The sequence below is a fragment of the Canis lupus genome, chromosome 2 (genome assembly GCF_003254725.2).
Source record: "Canis lupus dingo isolate Sandy chromosome 2, ASM325472v2, whole genome shotgun sequence".
Taxonomy (NCBI): domain Eukaryota; kingdom Metazoa; phylum Chordata; class Mammalia; order Carnivora; family Canidae; genus Canis; species Canis lupus.
Window position 1 is genome coordinate 68,557,482 of NC_064244.1, and position 17,571 is coordinate 68,575,052.

Sequence of the window (17,571 nt, forward strand, 5' to 3'; positions counted from 1 at the left end):
CATGTAGTAAACCCTGTAAATTTGTCAGTCTTTAGTTTACTTGTACAGTTTTTGTTTTTTTGTTTGTTTGTTGGTTTGGGTTTTTTTTTTTTTTTTGGTGCTTGTGGTTGCCTTTCTGTGAGTGGCAGGCATGAACTGTGCAGTTAATTGTGTAAATTTACAGTAGATCAAGTGTCTGTTAAAGCCATTGGTTTCAAACACTCTTCTTATTGACCAGTCCTTAGTAGGTGCAATTTTACAGGTGAGTGTTTTGGCAGGAATTAAAGCAGGTAAAATGCTAGAACTGACCACTCCAATAAATCAAACTTAGATGACGTAGCCCACCTACAATTTTCCCTCACTTCTTCCTTACTCATTCATTCCACCACCTTTTCCCAAGAGAGTGCCTGCCCAGTGCCTGGTCTGGCATATCCACCTTATGCCTACTCTGTGCCAGGCATCAGCATGGAAATGACAGAGCCTGGTCCCAGCCCACAGAGCACAGTATGGGGAAGAGCGGTGGTGAGCACATGAGCACACGTGCACGAGGCTTTGAGGGAGGGAAAGTCCAGGCTGAGGAGGAGTGAAGAGAAAAGGGACAGAAGTCTGAATTGTTAGGTGGTGGGGGTAGGGGTGGGGTCAGGGTGCTGAGCTGAAAGCACCTGAAGCAGCCCATGGGTTCTGGAACAGTCTCAGAGTTGGTCCAGCCAGCCCCACATAGCCCCCATGGCTTGGGAGGCAAAACACACCCACAGGCAGGCATGCTGCAGCTGTGTTCATGCCTCTAACCTGAACCCTCGGCCTTTGGGCTCTGGACTCACCCTGCCCTTCTCAGCGGAGGTGTTGGCCACCGTCTGGCAATGATGAGCCACTTGCCCTCACTGAGAACAAAGTTCGGTAATGAGAATCTTTGTTATGGACTCTAAAAGCTCTGAGCCAGACAAGGTACCCGCCGTCTCCAGTTCAAAACACAGCCTGACACAGTGAAGCACCTCAGTGATGTTGGCAATGGCGACTGAAGGCTGGGGGAGTCCAGAGGCCCAGAGGCCTTCCGGCTGTCAGGCTTCTGGATATGCGCATCAGGGTGCTGGTAAAGGTGGAGATGTTGGGGACACATAGGCAGGTGTGGAGTTCATTTAGTGCTCAGCACTGGAGGCGCAGTGGCTATGACATACTGTTGTCTCTGAGGAAATAGAGTCAGGGGCAGAGCTAGTACTCTTTTTCTTTGAATGTTCCGATCATTATCAGTTTTAATTTTCCTGATGGAAATTTCATGGTTGAATTTTTCCTCTTAAATTTTCTCATTTCTTTTGAACATGGAGTTTCTTACTTTCTTTTTGATTGAAATGCTCACTTGCTCAGAAAAAGCAGGAGGAATATTGTAATTTCCCAGGTGTTTCCCCATTTCCTCATCTTTGTCCTCTCCTGACCATGATAAATTGTTGATTTAGTTTCCATCTTCTCAGATTTTTACTGTTTTCTCTGTTCTGATTGGATGGCTACACTGTAGTAGGCTTTTTTTCTATTCTTTTTCTTTCCCTTTTTTTTTTTTAAAGAGATTTTATTTATTTACTTAAAATGAGGGGTGGGGGAGGGTAGAGGAAGAGGCAGAAACAGACTCCCTGCTGAGCAGGAAGCCTGATGTGCTGCTCCATCTCATGACCCTGAGAGCATGACCTGAGCGGAAGGCAGACGCTTAATGGACTAAACCACCCAGGTACCCGTTAGTTAAGTTTTTCACTTCCTTGCTCTCCCTGTTGAGTTATGTTTTCTATCCTGTATTTCTTTGTATTTTTTTCTGGTCTGGCCTCTTTGCCTACCTTGTTCCGGGCCTAGTATGATTCTTCCTGGTTTGAATAGTTGACTGTTTTCTGGAGACAAGTTTTTTATTTCAAGTGAAATTAACTCCTCACCAGTCAAGTTTTTGGGCTCCAGAATATATGCAAGGAAGCCACCTCCCATTCATTCATTCATTCATTCATTCATTCATTTTTAAAGAAGATTTTATTTATTTTATCCATGAGAGACACAGGGAAAGGCAGAGACACAGGTAGAGGGAGAAGGAGGCTCCATGCAGGGAGCCCAACATGAGACTCGATCCCGGGTCTCCAGGATCACTCCCTGGGCTGAAGGTGGCGCTAAACCACTGAGCTACCCAGGCTACCCACCTCCCCTTTATCTTGATTAAAAGTGTTCGTATCTTTCTCTTTATATATAGCTATCATTCTTAACTTATGATTCCCATAATTATATTTCCAGAGTAAATGTGTTTTGTTTTTTGTTTTGTTCTTTTTTTTTTTTTTTTTTTTTTTGACATTTGATTAATTGCTTTAGGAAACTTTCCTGACTCTGTGCCTTTGGCTTGTTTAGTCCCTGGCATTGTAATCTTGAATTCCTTTAATGGGATAATCTCTTAATTTCTTTGACATATTTCACATCCCAGACATTGTTTTCATAAATGTCACCTTTGTGGACTGGCTTGTAGTTTCTGCCATAAATACATACTCAGCACAGAAGATCGGATAGAGATTGGATACAGCAAGGGGATTGGGCAGCAGGTGCCAGGGCCCAGTCATAGTGCAGGTATTAGGTGTTAAGAAAGGAATCAGTGAAACTCTTAACATCTCTTTTTCTATACCCTTGTCATCTCCACTCATTTCTTACATACACATACTTGCTCACACGCTCAATCACACACTCTCACAACTCCAGTGTCTGGTCTTTTCCAGTATTCCCAGTTTTTCTTACACACTCGCACATCTCCACGTCTGGTCTTCTGTATTTCCTGAGAGTACTGTTCCTGCCATGCTTGTTGCTTGCCTGGTCGAAAGATCGCATTGGAGTTACAGACCTGGGTTAGAATTCTGGGTTAGTCGCTCTCTATATTCTTGACCCCCTTGGTTCCTTAACCTCCCTCTCAGTCACCTCCCACATATGTGGGTGAAGAGTATGTTCAGGATCATATATAGCTGACTGACAAGTGCTTCACTGACCCACACTGTTTTACCACGCAGGGACCAGATTACTTGGGTTTGAATCTTGGGCAGTGTAGGTCTATGATTTTTATAACTCAAATACTTTGTCTCTACCTAGTTTTTTTCATCTATAATAGTATCCTGTGTATAGGATTGTTAATGAGGATTCATTGAGTCATTATAGGTTAAGCACTTAGAGATACATGTAGCCTACACCGTAAGCTGTAGATTGACTCTTCTTATTAACGCTTACCTTACAGAATTGTCATGTTAAGAACATGATAAATTATAATCGGAAATTCTCTAGTACAGTATACTTTATACAGGTTCCTTTCTATAGATGTCTCCATTTTTAAAAAGTCTCCGAGGTCTTTTGTAAGTTAGAGAACTTTTTTTTAAAGACAAATTACTGTTATAGGAAATTTGCTGATACATGGAAACACTGCAGTCCTCCTCATTTGGCTATGCCGTGTTGTCACAGTGCCACAGCTGGGTGGTTGCACTTCATTATCATAGATTCCCTGCCTAGTGCTTTGTGTTTGGTAAGGAGACTGTTGAATGTCTAGGTGTTTGGCTTGCTGTGATTCTGGTGGTGCTTTCTTTCCTTGCCTCCTAATAGAATGAGATGGTTCGGGAGCTAGACGGCCACGTCCTGAAGTGTGTGAAAGACCAGAATGGTAATCACGTGGTTCAGAAGTGCATCGAATGTGTGCAGCCCCAGTCTTTGCAGTTTATTATTGATGCGTTTAAGGGGCAGGTAAGTGAATTAAGAAAGAAACAAAGGAAACAAGTTTTTGGGTGTTTTCCACTGTGAGCAGAGAATAGGGTAGCATTTGTGGGGTGTCCCCCAAGTGACCACACCTATTAGAGATAGCTTCTAGTTTCTTCTGTTTACTTGTATGTCATAAGAGCCCCTATGCTCTTAGCACCAGCTTCCAAGCAGAGCTGATATTTTCTTATACCATGATTTTTCCAGAATTGCCTCGTAATTGGCTATTGTCATTAACTTCTCTTTCCCCAAACATTGTCCTCACACCCTCCTAAGCAACATGGAACAGAGAATAAAATACACATCTTCTTGGGTCTTTGAAATTGTTTCTTGTTTTTGTTTTTAAAAGGGAAAAAGTGATAAACACTAAGTAGATTTTCAGGTGTGGTCATGTGTACTGCTAAGCCTAGCTTGAAAGGGGATTTTAGAGTTGTTTAGGTTTTGGGGTTTGCTCAATTTTTAACAGTGGTAAGGAGATTGCAGGTGTTAACCTAGAGGGTAGTTTGGGTTTTCTGAATTAATGAGAAAAGAGTTGATCTGTTTACTTTAAAGTTAAAATCTTACATTTATCAAAATAGATAACCAGGAAAGTAAAAGGACTACACCACCAAAAAGGGAGAGAATATCTTTAAGACAAAACTGCTACTAAAGAATTAATAACAAATAGGTAAAGAATTCCTGTAATCAAAGAGTATAGTATAAATTAGTGCTAAAATGGATCATAAGCACTAACAGACAAAAGATGCACCAATCTGCAGGAGACATACAAAAGAATAATTCTGTCAGTAATCAGGAAGATGGAAAATAAGGGCACAGATGATAGATCACTGTTCACCCACTGGTTGCTGTGCCCTGGCAGGAATGTGGGATCTGATCACTGGTGGTGGGAAGAGATGTTAGCACAACTGTTTGAAAAATCATTCTGCATCCACTTTCAAAGTTCAACATTTATATTTCCTGTGACCTGGCATTCCTAGCCTAGGTGTGTACCTGATGGAAGACCTACATGTGGATACTAGGAGACTATTTAGATATGTTGAAAGCAGCCTTATTCTCCTAAGAAAGACTAAATAATCTAGATATCTTTCAGCAGAGGGTTAGACGGAAATTAAAGTAACAGGCTCAAGCACTTGCCCAGCAGAAGCTCCATGGTAGAAGTAAATGTTTTTGTTTTGTTTTATTTTTAAAGATTTTATTTATTTATTCATGAGAGAGGCAGAGACATAGGCAGAGGGAGAAGCAGGCTCCCTGCAAGGAGCCCGGTGCAGGACTTGATCCCTGGACCCAGGATCATGCCCTGAGCTGAAAGCAGACACTCAACTGCTGAGCCATCCAGGCATCCCAGAAGTAAATACTTGAAACATAATAATGTTGAGTGAAATAAGTTAATTAGTTACAGACTGAGTTTTTAGCATTTTTATAAAATTGAGCAGAACCATACTTTATACTGTGGAAGTGCACACACAACTACATATTAAAAACCATATAGAAAGCACTTAGTGTAAAAAAAAAAAGAAAGCACTTAGTGTGCTGACACTTGGTTAACATCTAGTGTGGGCTGCTGTTACTATTATTCCTGTGATTCTCCCCCTTTTTTTTGGTTAAGATTTATTTATTTATTTGATAGAAAGCGCGCTTGAGTGAGCACACAGGGGAGGGCCAGAGAGAATCTTCAAGCAGACCCAAACCTGAGCCAAAACCAAGAGTCAGATGCGCAACCAGATGAGCCACCCAGGCACCCCCTATGATTATTCTTGATAACAGACTGGAGGTACAGGTTGCTCCATATCATACTTCCTAGGAAGGCCAGAATTGGGATTGAGTGGCCCAGAGCAGAAGCCCATGTGCTTATCTTCCAGACTCAACAAACGAGGAACCTTTTCTTGCTTATTGCTGGAAACCACCCTAATTAAATTTAGCAGACTGCAGTGTGGTTAGGTGAAAACATTTGATCCTAACCCTTTGTTTTTCTGTTTTTAACACTGTCCTTGGACACTGTGGCCTCTTAACTATGGTTTTTTATAACCTTGACTAATTCTGTGTTCATTCTAGGCTTCATGGAAAAGTCCTTTTCACCTCTGAGTTTATGTACATCGGTGCATTCCTAGGATAGTCCTGAAAGGGGTTTACACACATGCATACATACACTTCTTATTATTTGTAGAACGAACTCAAATGTGCCATATTTATAATTTGGGCTTTTGAGTCAGACTAAGACATAATATCCTGGCTTTGTCAGTAACTATCTGTATGACTGGAAGGACACTGTAGAAACTTCCTGGGAGCTTCAGTTTTCTCTTCCATATGCTGAGAATAATCCTCACTCTCTCTCTCTTGCTCTCTGAGTCTTTGGGAAGATTTAATGGAACAATGTATATGAACAACACCAAGGCATTGAAAGTGACAACTGTCATTTTTGGCTTTATTATTTGTGTTCATCTGCCCTAGGTATTTGCTTTGTCCACGCATCCTTATGGCTGCCGAGTGATTCAGAGGATCCTGGAGCACTGTCTCCCTGACCAGACACTCCCTATTTTAGAGGAGCTTCACCAGCACACAGAGCAACTTGTACAGGTAGTGGAGTTGCTAGTAGAGTAACTGCAAACACCCGTGGGCTCATGCAGGCCCAGAGCTTGTGTGTTTTCTCAGCACAGGTATCCAGCCGTTCCAGAAGAGTTAATACTAATGTGTTTAAAATGCCCATTGAAGCTTTGGGGCAAGTTTTTGTTTATCATCCTGGTTTGTGCTTTATTAATATGGGTGATGAAGAGAGCCTGGGGCCTTGGAGTGAAGAGCACTGCTTGCCAGCTTTTTGTTGACTGGCTAGTGGTATCACCTTAGGTGTAGGCCATTTTATCTCTGGGTCTTAACTTCATCATTTCAGATGAACTAAGTGGGTAAGGTTGACATCTTTTTAGCTAATACTTTCTTTTACTTCTGCCTCTAAAAATTTCTTCCAACATCACAGTAACCAATAAAACACTTTCTACATGTAGTATTATTGTACTGAAGCAGCATTTTTGTTAGAATTTATTGTATGTTTTAGTGGAAGATGTGAGGTTATAAATGTATTAAATCTCATTGGAGAAAAATATTGGAAGTGCAGATAGCAACAAAAGAAATCATCCATAATCCTGTCATCCAGAAGCAAACACATTTGGCCTTTGCACTTGTGTTTAATAGTATAATTTGAACATTCTTAATTTTTTCAATCTTACAAATAAATATTTTTGCCTCCTTATACACATGTATTCTCTCAAAGTACCTTTCTTTTTTTTTTTCTTTTTTTTTTTTTTTAAGATTTGTTTGCTTATTCATGAGAAAGAGAGGCAGAGACATAAGCAAAGAGAGAAGCAGGCTTCCTGCAGGGACCCCGATGTGGGACTCAATCCCAGGACCCAGGATCTCATGTCCTGAGCCAAAGGCCGATGCTCAACACTGAGCCACATAGGCATCCCTCTCTCAAAGTACCTTTAACTTTAGATGAGTTAGTGTATCTATTGAATGCTTGTGATGTTATTTAATGTATTGTCTGTTTTGTTGGACATAAACATTGTTTCACATTTTTCTTAGAGATTACATTTCTGTTTGAGAGAAGAATAGCTCGCTCTTTATTTGTACCTATTTCCTCCTGTTTCTATTTTATTTTATTTTATTTTATTTTATTTTATTTATTTTATTTTTTTGTTTTTTTTTTTTTTAAAGCGAGAGGAGGCCTACTCTTTTGTGTCTAATAGTTTATGAAGAAACCAACTAGGAACCTTTGGGCATAAATATGTACAGAAATGTTCCATCATCTGGTAATATGTTCCTCTTTTGTAATGATAAGGGAAAAAATTGTCACTCCCTATCTGTTTTTAAAATTCCTAGGTATTCATTATTATTCAGGTAAGCTGTCATGGTGTACTAGGAAGGTAGGTAGGTTTTGATTAGATACAAGATTTAGATAATCCACAGAACTCATTTTTACATAAAGTTTATTTCTGTTTCTCAAACAGGATCAGTATGGAAATTATGTGATTCAGCACGTATTGGAGCATGGCCGTCCTGAGGACAAAAGTAAAATTGTAGCAGAAATCCGAGGCAATGTGCTTGTATTGAGTCAGCACAAATTTGCAAGGTGTGTGCTTTCAATCACGTGGACTCCATTTTCCAGAAGAGACGGTCTTGAGAGAAAGAATGAGTTTTCATTCTTCTCTTTTTTTAAATGTTTATTTTTCTCAAAGTATACACAGCTTAAAAAGTCAAATGGTTCTACTATAAAGTATCTAACAAGGCAGGTCCCTTATATGCCTCCTCACTCCACTTTGTAATCTGGGAAGTATGTTGTTGCTAAAGAACTTAAATCTTGTACTTTGGTGAACTGGACACAACTCACTTGTTCGGAATATGAAATGTTCTTTACTCAGTTTCCACTCCAGTGCCAAAATTAAGAGACAGTGTGCCCTATCTACATATATAGTAATCTTTCTTGGAGTCTCTTTTCTAGTCTTCGTATTGTGCTAGGTCAAGAATAAAATGAACCAGTTATCCCAGATTGTGAAAGATGTTTTTGGTGACTTATGATTAGCAATGGTTGGAGAAGAAATTGATGGCCTTTCCAAGGCATTAGCAATATGGCCTTTCTAAGTGGGATGTGTGTACCCTACAGCATACAATATAGTAATTTGCATTGTGGGGACTATTTGGGGGATATTGGGAATATCTCTGGTTTTTTGGATAGATTACAAAGCAGGCATGACTACCTTGATATTTTTAAATTGTTCATCTCTAAGTTTTGAAATTTTGTAACGTTGTAGCATGGAAAAGAGAGAAAAGAAATAAAAACACTCATATCATAGGTCCAGTGTCTCAGCAGCCTGACTGTATCAGGATCTCTGTGACCTTGTCTTGCCTTTTTTTGACATTTGGCAGGACTAGGGAAGTCGGGGCAGAATCTCTTAGAACTCTTCCTTGGGTCACTGTCCTCTGTTTACTTTTTTCTTTCTTTCTAGTGTATTTACTGTCTCACTCTCGGGTGTAAGTATTAATATTACAACAGACTTGCAATCTGGTAATGAACGAGTAGCTACTTTGGGCCTAATCCTCACACAGATAACAACTAAAAATTGTGGACAAAATGCCAAAAACCTTCCTGAAGGCATTAAGCTACTAGAGAGTGGCCAGGAATAGGTAGATACCAGAAGGGGTTGAAGGAGGGGGGAAGACTTGTTGATACTTGGAAGGGGTAATTACACTGACTGGGGGACTCTTCCCTTCTCACCCTCCTCCATCCCTTTTGATTTTTCTTTTTGTATTAAGTTGTATCGAGATATAATTGACAAGTACCATTGTGTAAGTTTGAGGTGTGTAACGTTTTGGTTTTATATATTGCAATATGATTACTACAGTACCGTTAGCTAAATACCCTTATCATCTTCTATAATTACCATTTCTTGTTTGTCTTAGAACACCTAAGATCTAGTGTCTTAACTTTTTTATAATATAGTATTGTTGACTGTAATCAGGAAATTTCCGAGTTTTAATTTGCTTTTTGCCTGTAGGCAGTTCCCATTCTGTTCCATGCTGGGCTTCTAAAGTTCGGACGGATAAAAAATATTTCCAGTGTTTCCAGAAGGTAGTTAGGGACAGTCCACCATGGCAGTGAGAGTGACAGAGTGATCGTAGAAATCCTGGAAAGGAAGAGAACCAGGGAAGGAGAGGCCCACATGTAAACTTCCCAAATGCCTGCTTGGCTCTTAAACCATGTTTGCGTGGGAAGAATTTGAGGCAGCCCAGCTGAGGGTGAGAGAAATGAGTCCTCTAACATGGGAGAAGCTTACAGTTTGAGTTCAGCCAAGTCATCTGCACTAAATGAAGGAGTTGGGGAAGTAATATCTTTGGGGGAATGTAATAAAACTCACGCTCTACTGTGTGTCATTTATTATGTCTAGAAAGCAGGAAGATGTGATATGGCCTATAGTCAAGAAAAAACAGAACAAGAAAGAAAAAAGTCCAGCTAGTTCCAGACCACCCAGATATTGGCATTAGCAGAGAAGGTTTATAAAGCCCCTATTTTAATTACAATCAAAGATGTAAAGGAAGATATGATCCTAATGAATGAAAAGTTAGTAGAGAATTAGCTTTATTATAAAAAGAACAAAATGGAAATTTTAGAATAGAAAAATAAATCCTCTGAAGTAGGATTCACTGTGTGGCCATAGCAACAGCCAATTAGAGATAACAGAAGAGCTGATACACTTGGAAATAGATCAATAGAAATAAAACAATAAAATAGAGTAGTAACTTTCTAACAGTTTTAATGGTGACCCCACCCCCCAAAGTAAAACTGTCATTGACTTTGCATGCACAGGCACATGCATGCATACACGTGTAAATGAAACGGCATTGTCCATGATTAATTGTGATACTTACTGTTCTGTTTCATTTTTTTTTTTTTTTTTAAGAGAAAGCTGGTCACAAATCACTAAATTGATCTCACCACCCACAAATGGGCTGGGAACTATAGTTTCAGAATGCCTAGAATAAACTTTAGGTGGAAGTCTTTGGCCAAGTGGGATCCCATGGTGTAGCTGATTTACCTGCTTGCTTTCTTGGAAGACAGGTCAGTGTTAAGGATTGTGAGTCTTGTACGCAGAAGAATGAGTGTCCTGTCCCCAATCCAGTTTAGTAGGAAGTCCTATTTTAATCCTGACCAATTTGTGGGAGGAAGCAGGCCTGAAATGGATGAAGATACAGTCCAACCAAGTAGTCCTGAAAAGTGATGAGTCCTTTGCCAGAATATTTGGAGATCATGACTGGCTTTGTAAAGCTCTCTGAACGGGATTAGTAATCTTAACTCCCTTTTTTTCTTTGTTAAGGGAGAAGCCAATGGCTACTAGGAGATTCACTTCCAGAGTGCCATACTTTGAAATCACACTAGAGTAGTACTGTATAGTAGTTGCATAGTGCTGTAGAAGGAAGGTGGGTAAAAAAAAAATTTTCTGTGATGATGTGTCAGAGGGAGAGGCTGTTGTCTTAATTAGACTTGATTGGTTAGCTCACTAGACTTGACAGACATTGTGTATTTTAAGAAAGGTTGAAGAAATGACGAATAGGATGGGAGTTCTTGACACTTTAGCTTGAGAATTTTGTTTCCTTTTTCTTTTTAAAGATTTTATTTGAGAGAAAGAGAAAGTGTGCATGGATGGGGAGGGGCAAAGGGATAGAGAGAATCCCAAGCAGACTTTGAGTTGAGTACAAGGCCTGATCCCATGACCCCAAGATCGCAGCCTGAGCCAAAACCAAGAGCCACACAGGTGCCCTTGGAATTTTGTTTTCTAAATAAAAGCATATATATAAACTCAGTGTTCAAAATGAGATACCACTGAGAACTCCATGGAACAGCACCCCCTTATGGTATAAGGACTTGTGGAATGGGGAATTTTTCTGGTGATAGTTACTGGACTATTCAGATATCCAGAGGGCTGGCCCTTCGAAGGAGTAAGACCGAGTCCCCCTGCCTTAAGGGACTTTGGAAGTAGGTATACGTCTCCTTTTTCAGTCTCTGAAGGCAAAATTAAGACAAATAAGTGATATTTTAGGGGAGAGCACTTTTGCTTCAGTATGTAAAGAGGGCTTTATAGAGCCATTCGCCCATGTGGTAGGTTGCCCTAGAAAGTTATTACTTCCAGCTTATGAGAAATTCCCAAGCAGAGACTAAGTGGCCATCTTTCAGGACTGTCACAGAAGAGCTTCCTGCATTAACTAGATCTGGACTCTTTTAAGTTGCTTTTCAGTGTTAGTATACTGTGATCCAGAGCAGCTCTTCCCCTAACCATGAACTCTCTGCAAAACCTTCAGTTGCACACTGACCCACCAGATGTCCTCTTTGCCACGTATTGGCTCCAGCAGTACAAATATGAATAATACCTATTGTTCTTTGACATCACACAACTTCCTCATACCCAGAGAGCCACAGATGCATAGTAGTGTTGGTTTTTAAAAACAAGCATTAATGAGATCAGTCAGGCCTCAATGGTAAGTACCCATTCGCACATCTGTGTGTAATTTAATCACTCTCTCTGGCCCCTCTAGATTTAGTGTAGGCACATTCCTGTTTTCCTTTCCCAAGACGATGTGTTTGTGAAATGTTTAGAAATGCCGGCAAACTGATAGGGTTGTTCTTAGACTCTGAAGAGGCAGCATGAGGCTTTTGGATGAGTGCTATGGTTCCCACTTATGCCGTCCTTGAATAAGTCTGCAGGGCCTTCTCTCTCAGTTGCCACTCTCTGTGGTTGACACTAGACATAGAGACATAAGGAAGACTTGTTCTTGACATCAGTACACTCAGAAAGGAGAGAATTCATGGATTTTGGTTGTGTTGAAATTATAATTGTTAACAAGTGCAGCTTTGAAGCAGTCATGTGAGCCTTGTATGTGAGTCCCTTCACTTACCTGGGCTTGTTCCCCTCACCTGTGAGAGGGTTGGTCCTGGCATTCTCCCAAGACCTGGTCTCAGCCATGGCTCACATTGGCAGCCATGGGTGGCAAAGGGAGACTCTCATAGAGCTAGGTAGTTGGTGAATCGATCTTCCAAAAGTGTCCAGCTCTCTTTCACTTCTGACTGTGAGGTCAGGGCAGAAGCCAGGCAAGCACAGCCTACCAACCAAGGTCTTTGTTCTAAGAGTTGTCCCTGAATTTGTCTCATTACAGCAACGTTGTGGAGAAGTGTGTCACTCATGCGTCCCGCACAGAGCGTGCTGTGCTTATCGACGAGGTATGCACCATGAATGACGGTCCCCACAGTGCCTTATACACCATGATGAAGGACCAGTATGCCAACTACGTGGTCCAGAAGATGATCGATGTGGCAGAGCCAGCCCAGCGCAAGATCGTCATGCATAAGGTGGGCTGGCCAGGGTGGGCAGATATCACTTAAGAGTTTGAGGCCTGACATTCTTAACATTTCTGAAAGGCAAATGAAGGTAGACATCTTCTTTTTGTAGAGTTTGTCACTGGACAGTGTCTCATACTGTACTCCTATTTCTATTTCCTTTTATCTAGAGTGACCATTGTCTCCATGTTTCAGTAGCTCACTGGTGCAAAAGAGTCTTAAACTCCATTTTTGTGAGGGATTTCCCTCTGTGATCCTCAGGGTATGCTTCTACTCCTCTGCTCCTAGGAGACCAGCTTTTCAGTCCAACAGATCAGCCTGCTTCCCTTGTTTCCTTTTCTCACTCTTTCCTCTTACTTACTCCACCACCTTTCACTGATATATCCACCCGGGGCCCACTCTGTGCCAGGCATCAGCACGGAAATGACAGAGCCTGGTCCCAGCCCACAGAGCACAGTATGGGGAAGAGCGGTGGTGAGCACATGAGCACACGTGCACGAGGCTTCGAGGGAGGGAAAGTCCAGGCTGAGGAGGAGTGAAGAGAAAAGGGACAGAAGTCTGAACTGTTAGGTGGTGGGGGTGGGGGTGGGGGTGGGGTGGAGTGGGGGGTGGGGTCAGGGTGCTGAGCTGAAAGCACCTGAAGCAGCCCAGGAACACCTTTGTTCCAGGGTTCTGGAACAGTCTCAGAGTTGGTCCAGCCAGCCCCACATAGCCCCCATGGCTTGGGAGGCAAAACACACCCACAGGCAGGCATGCTGCAGCTGTGTTCATGCCTCTAACCTGAACCCTCGGCCTTTGGGCTCTGGACTCACCCTGCCCTTCTCAGCGGAGGTGTTGGCCACCGTCTGGCAATGATGAGCCACTTGCCCTCACTGAGAACAAAGTTCGGTAATGAGAATCTTTGTTATGGACTCTAAAAGCTCTGAGCCAGACAAGGTACCCGCCGTCTCCAGTTCAAAACACAGCCTGACACAGTGAAGCACCTCAGTGATGTTGGCAATGGCGACTGAAGGCTGGGGGAGTCCAGAGGCCCAGAGGCCTTCCGGCTGTCAGGCTTCTGGATATGCGCATCAGGCAGCAACCATATTGGAAACATACAGAAGTTTTAAGTATGTCCATTCATTCATTCATTCATTCACTCACTCACTTGACAGATACTGGTGTGTGTACTTAGATAAGCCCTCCTATCAGCAGGGCGCTGGTACTTGTGAATATGACAGTACTGTGTATAGATCGTGGCAGTGATATTGAGGAAATATTGGGGAGGACCGTGTGAAAATGTGTCAGGGACTCTTCTGATGTGGGGGTACAGAGAAGGCTCCCCAAGAGAGTGACATTTGAATAAAGCTCTGAACCTCTCCAGGCAGAGGGAACCTGGTATACAAAGGCTTGGAAGCAGGAGACAAGACTGTGTGTTTGAAGAAGTAAAGTATGTACAGTAGGGCAGGTCTGTGGTGCACATAATTGTCCTGGCTGGTGAGTAATTTAGAAGAGAGGAAGCAGTGAGGAGGCTGGATGGTAAAGCCAAGAGGTGTGACAGCTTTGGGGTTGAAGACAAGTAGACAGAATGGGGGTTGGCAAGTTGGCTGATGGAGGGAGTTGAAAGAAGAGTCCCATGGATCCAGAAAACTAAAGAGTTTTCTAGCTTTCGCTGCTAGAGAGTGTCCTTTTTTAACAAGAGGTGACAGTGGAGCAGGTTGATTACTTTCCACCTCCTACCAAATCAAGTAAAAAATGGTCGACCACAGTGTACACATATGTGCACAAGAGTCGTTAGTTTCTTGGAAAGGAGAAGGATAAAAGTTCTGTGGCTGGACTTAGCAGCCAACCAGTCCCAGGGACAGAGAGATGAAAGAATTGAATGTGAATGTCATTAATGTTTCTAAAAGGAGAGCCACCAAAAAGCAAGGAGGTCCTGAAGCTCATGTCCTACTGTCAGAAAAACAGCCATGTCTATAGTTATCACTACAGCCCAAATGAAAGTGTAGCAGTATCTCATGCTCTTTTTACAGAGGCAGTGAGGCGAGTGCTCTGGGTCACACAGCTCAGAATTGGACCCAGGGCTGTTAATGGTTCCCCACATGGGCTTGAAGGTGAGAACGCAGTAGCTGCGGTGGGTCCATGTCCTGTGGCACAACAAATGGTGTCTGGAGCTACTCGACACTGCCTTGCTTTGACGACCTGGCCAACCAGACAGAAATGGTGGCCTGCGTGCAGCTGTCAATGTGGAGAGTGTCCATCTACCCTGGTGTAGGTGTCCAGTGTGTTTGAGTGTGCAAGTGCACATCAGGATGGAGTAGCAGGCTGGTAAAGGATGGTCCTTCACTGTGGAACCGTCGGTGGCTAAGCCAGTGATTGTAAAGGTGGCGTGCTCCACGCTGTAACCAGGGCACCTAGAAAACTCCATGAGCTCCCGGCAGAGGAAGGCTGGCTCCAGTGAGGAAGCACCTCTCGTGTCCAGGGTGTGAGACGGTGAGGGGCCAGACTGGCACCGTGGGCAGAACAATCACTGTTGCAGGGCCACACACCTGTGCTTATTAGCCATCTGGCCTGGGATGTGCCACTTAAGCAGTGTACCTTTGGGTTTCATCAATAAAATGGGGATAATTAACACCTGTCGTATGAGGCTTAAATGATCAGTGCCTGGCCCACACTAGTCATGTTTATAGTTGTCATTAGTAGTTTTCTGGGATCCTCTGTGTCAGGTGGTATACTCAGGGTTCATGTTGCCCAGAAGAGAACACACACCACCCCCTGCTGCTAAAGGGAGCCAGGTGCCTTGAGTGGGGCCAGAGGGGCTGGAAGCAGGCCTCAGAGGGTGCCATGCAGCAGTGATGTGGTTGTCAGGATGCATATGTTCTGGATTCTGACCTGGAAGTAGTCTGTGGCCAGCTGCCTCCAGAGCCCTCGTGTCCCTGGTCAGTACTCAGGAGCTCCTCCTTCGCCCGCTCAGATGGGTCACTGTAGTACTAGAGTTGCGGTGCTTTGACAGAACCAGGGGAAGATGTTGCCTCATGGACTCACACGCACAGTTCGGTGCCTGGGAGCATAGCAGGAGCCCACAAGTGGTTTGCAGGCCAGAGTAACGCCAGCTGTGCTTCCTCCCCAGATCCGGCCCCACATCGCGACTCTCCGCAAATACACCTATGGCAAGCACATTTTGGCCAAGCTGGAGAAATACTACATGAAGAATGGCGTTGACTTAGGGCCCATCTGTGGCCCCCCTAATGGTATTATCTGAGGCAGTGTCACCCTGTCCCCTCATTCCCACTGACCTCACTGGCCCACTGGCAAATCCAACCAGCAACCAGAAATGTTCTAGTATAGAAGATGAAATGGGTAAATGGTTGCTCCAGGATTACCTGCTCCTCCAAAAAAAGGAATCAAATCCACAAGTGGAAAAGCCTTTGTAAATTTGTTTAATTTTATTACGCATAACATGTACTAATTATTTTTTTTAATTGACTAATTGCCCTGTTGTTTTACTGGTGTATAGGATACTTGTACATAGGTAACCAATGTACATGGGAGGCCACATATTTTGTTCAATGTTGTATCTATATTACACACGTGTGGAAACTTTCAGGGTGGTTGGTTTAACAAAAAAAGTTAAAAAAAAAAAGAAAAAAAAGGTTTTTAACCCATTTTGCCTTGCTGGCAAGTTTTGCAAATAGCTCTTCCCCACCTCCTCATTTTAGTAAAAAACAAAAACAAACAAAAAAACCTGAGAAATTTGAATTTTGTTAAATGACCCCAAACTGGCATTTAACACTGTTTATAAAACATATATATATATACATATATATATATATAATGAAAATTGTTTTAGAGTTGCTAAAGCTTCAGTTTATGACATTAAGTTTATGAAACTTCGAAAAATTGCCTTTTTTGGAGACAATATATTATGCTGAAGAAGATGTGTAGTCTGTTTTGTGAGGAGGAGATGTGAGCTCCTAGGATGTCTTTCAAGGCCGGGCGGGTGTATTTGTTTACTGCCTACTGGATTTTTTTCTGTTAACATTGAAAGGCAAAATCTGATTATTTAGCATGAGAAAAAAAAATCCAACTCTGCTTTTGGTCTTGCTTCTATAAATATATAGTGTATACTTGGTGTAGACTTTGCATATATACAAATTTGTAGTATTTTCTTGTTTTGATGTCTAATCTGTATCTATAATGTACCCTAGTAGTCGAACATACTTTTGATTGTACAATTGTACATTTGTATACCTGTAATGTAAATGTGGAGAAGTTTGAATCAACATAAACACGTTTTTTGGTAAGAAAAGAGAATTAGCCAGCCCTGTGCATTCAGTGTATATTCACACCTTTTATGGTCGTAGCATATAGTGTTGTATATTGTAAATTGTAATTTCAACCAGAAGTAAATTTTTTTTCTTTTGAAGGAATAAATGTTCTTTATACAGCCTAGTTAAATGTTTAAAAAGGAAAAAAATAGCTTGGTTTTATTTGTCACCTAGTCCCACAGTAGCAAGATCCTTTCTAAATGTTATTCAAGATGATTCAGTTCACACTAGTGTTTTTTTTTTTTTAATCCTAAAAAAGTAATGTTTTGCTTATTTTGTGACAGTCATAAGGACGTGCAAAGTTCAGCCCCGCCCTAGCTTTCCTTACAATCAGAGCCCCTCTCACCTTGTAAAGTGTGAATTGCCCTTCCTTTTTGTACAGAAGATGAACTGTATTTTGCATTTTGTCTACTTGTAAGTGAATGTAACATACTGTCAATTTTCCTTGTTTGAATATAGAATTGTAACACTACACGGTGTACATTTCCAGAGCCTTGTGTATATTTCCAATGAACTTTTTTGCAAGCACACTTGTAACCATATGTGTATAATTAACAAACCTGTGTATGCTTATGCCTGGGCAACTATTTTTTGTAACTCTTGTGTAGATTGTCTCTAAACAATGTGTGATCTTTATTTTGAAAAATACAGAACTTTGGAATCTGA

The 17,571-nt window shown here is 41.8% G+C and overlaps 1 protein-coding gene and 2 non-coding genes across 25 annotated transcripts in view; all 3 read left to right on the top strand.

Annotated features, from left to right (window-relative positions):
* The window catches only part of PUM1 (pumilio RNA binding family member 1), a 134,083-nt gene extending 116,512 nt beyond the window's left edge, over nucleotides 1-17,571 (top strand). For all 23 annotated transcript variants that reach the window (XM_035713267.2, XM_035713268.2, XM_035713254.2 and 20 more), the window contains 5 exons: nucleotides 3,574-3,711; nucleotides 6,172-6,297; nucleotides 7,722-7,843; nucleotides 12,418-12,610; nucleotides 15,708-17,571. In XM_035713267.2, the coding sequence (XP_035569160.1) occupies nucleotides 3,574-3,711; nucleotides 6,172-6,297; nucleotides 7,722-7,843; nucleotides 12,418-12,610; nucleotides 15,708-15,839 (711 nt within the window). In that variant the 3' untranslated portion in view covers nucleotides 15,840-17,571. The remainder of the gene's footprint in view (nucleotides 1-3,573; nucleotides 3,712-6,171; nucleotides 6,298-7,721; nucleotides 7,844-12,417; nucleotides 12,611-15,707) is intronic.
* Nucleotides 833-920, top strand: LOC112660734 (small nucleolar RNA SNORD103/SNORD85). The gene has a single exon (XR_003137172.1). It is a non-coding gene; the product is annotated as a small nucleolar RNA SNORD103/SNORD85 (small nucleolar RNA).
* LOC112660733 (small nucleolar RNA SNORD103/SNORD85) lies at nucleotides 13,443-13,530 on the top strand. Its single transcript, XR_003137171.1, has one exon. It is a non-coding gene; the product is annotated as a small nucleolar RNA SNORD103/SNORD85 (small nucleolar RNA).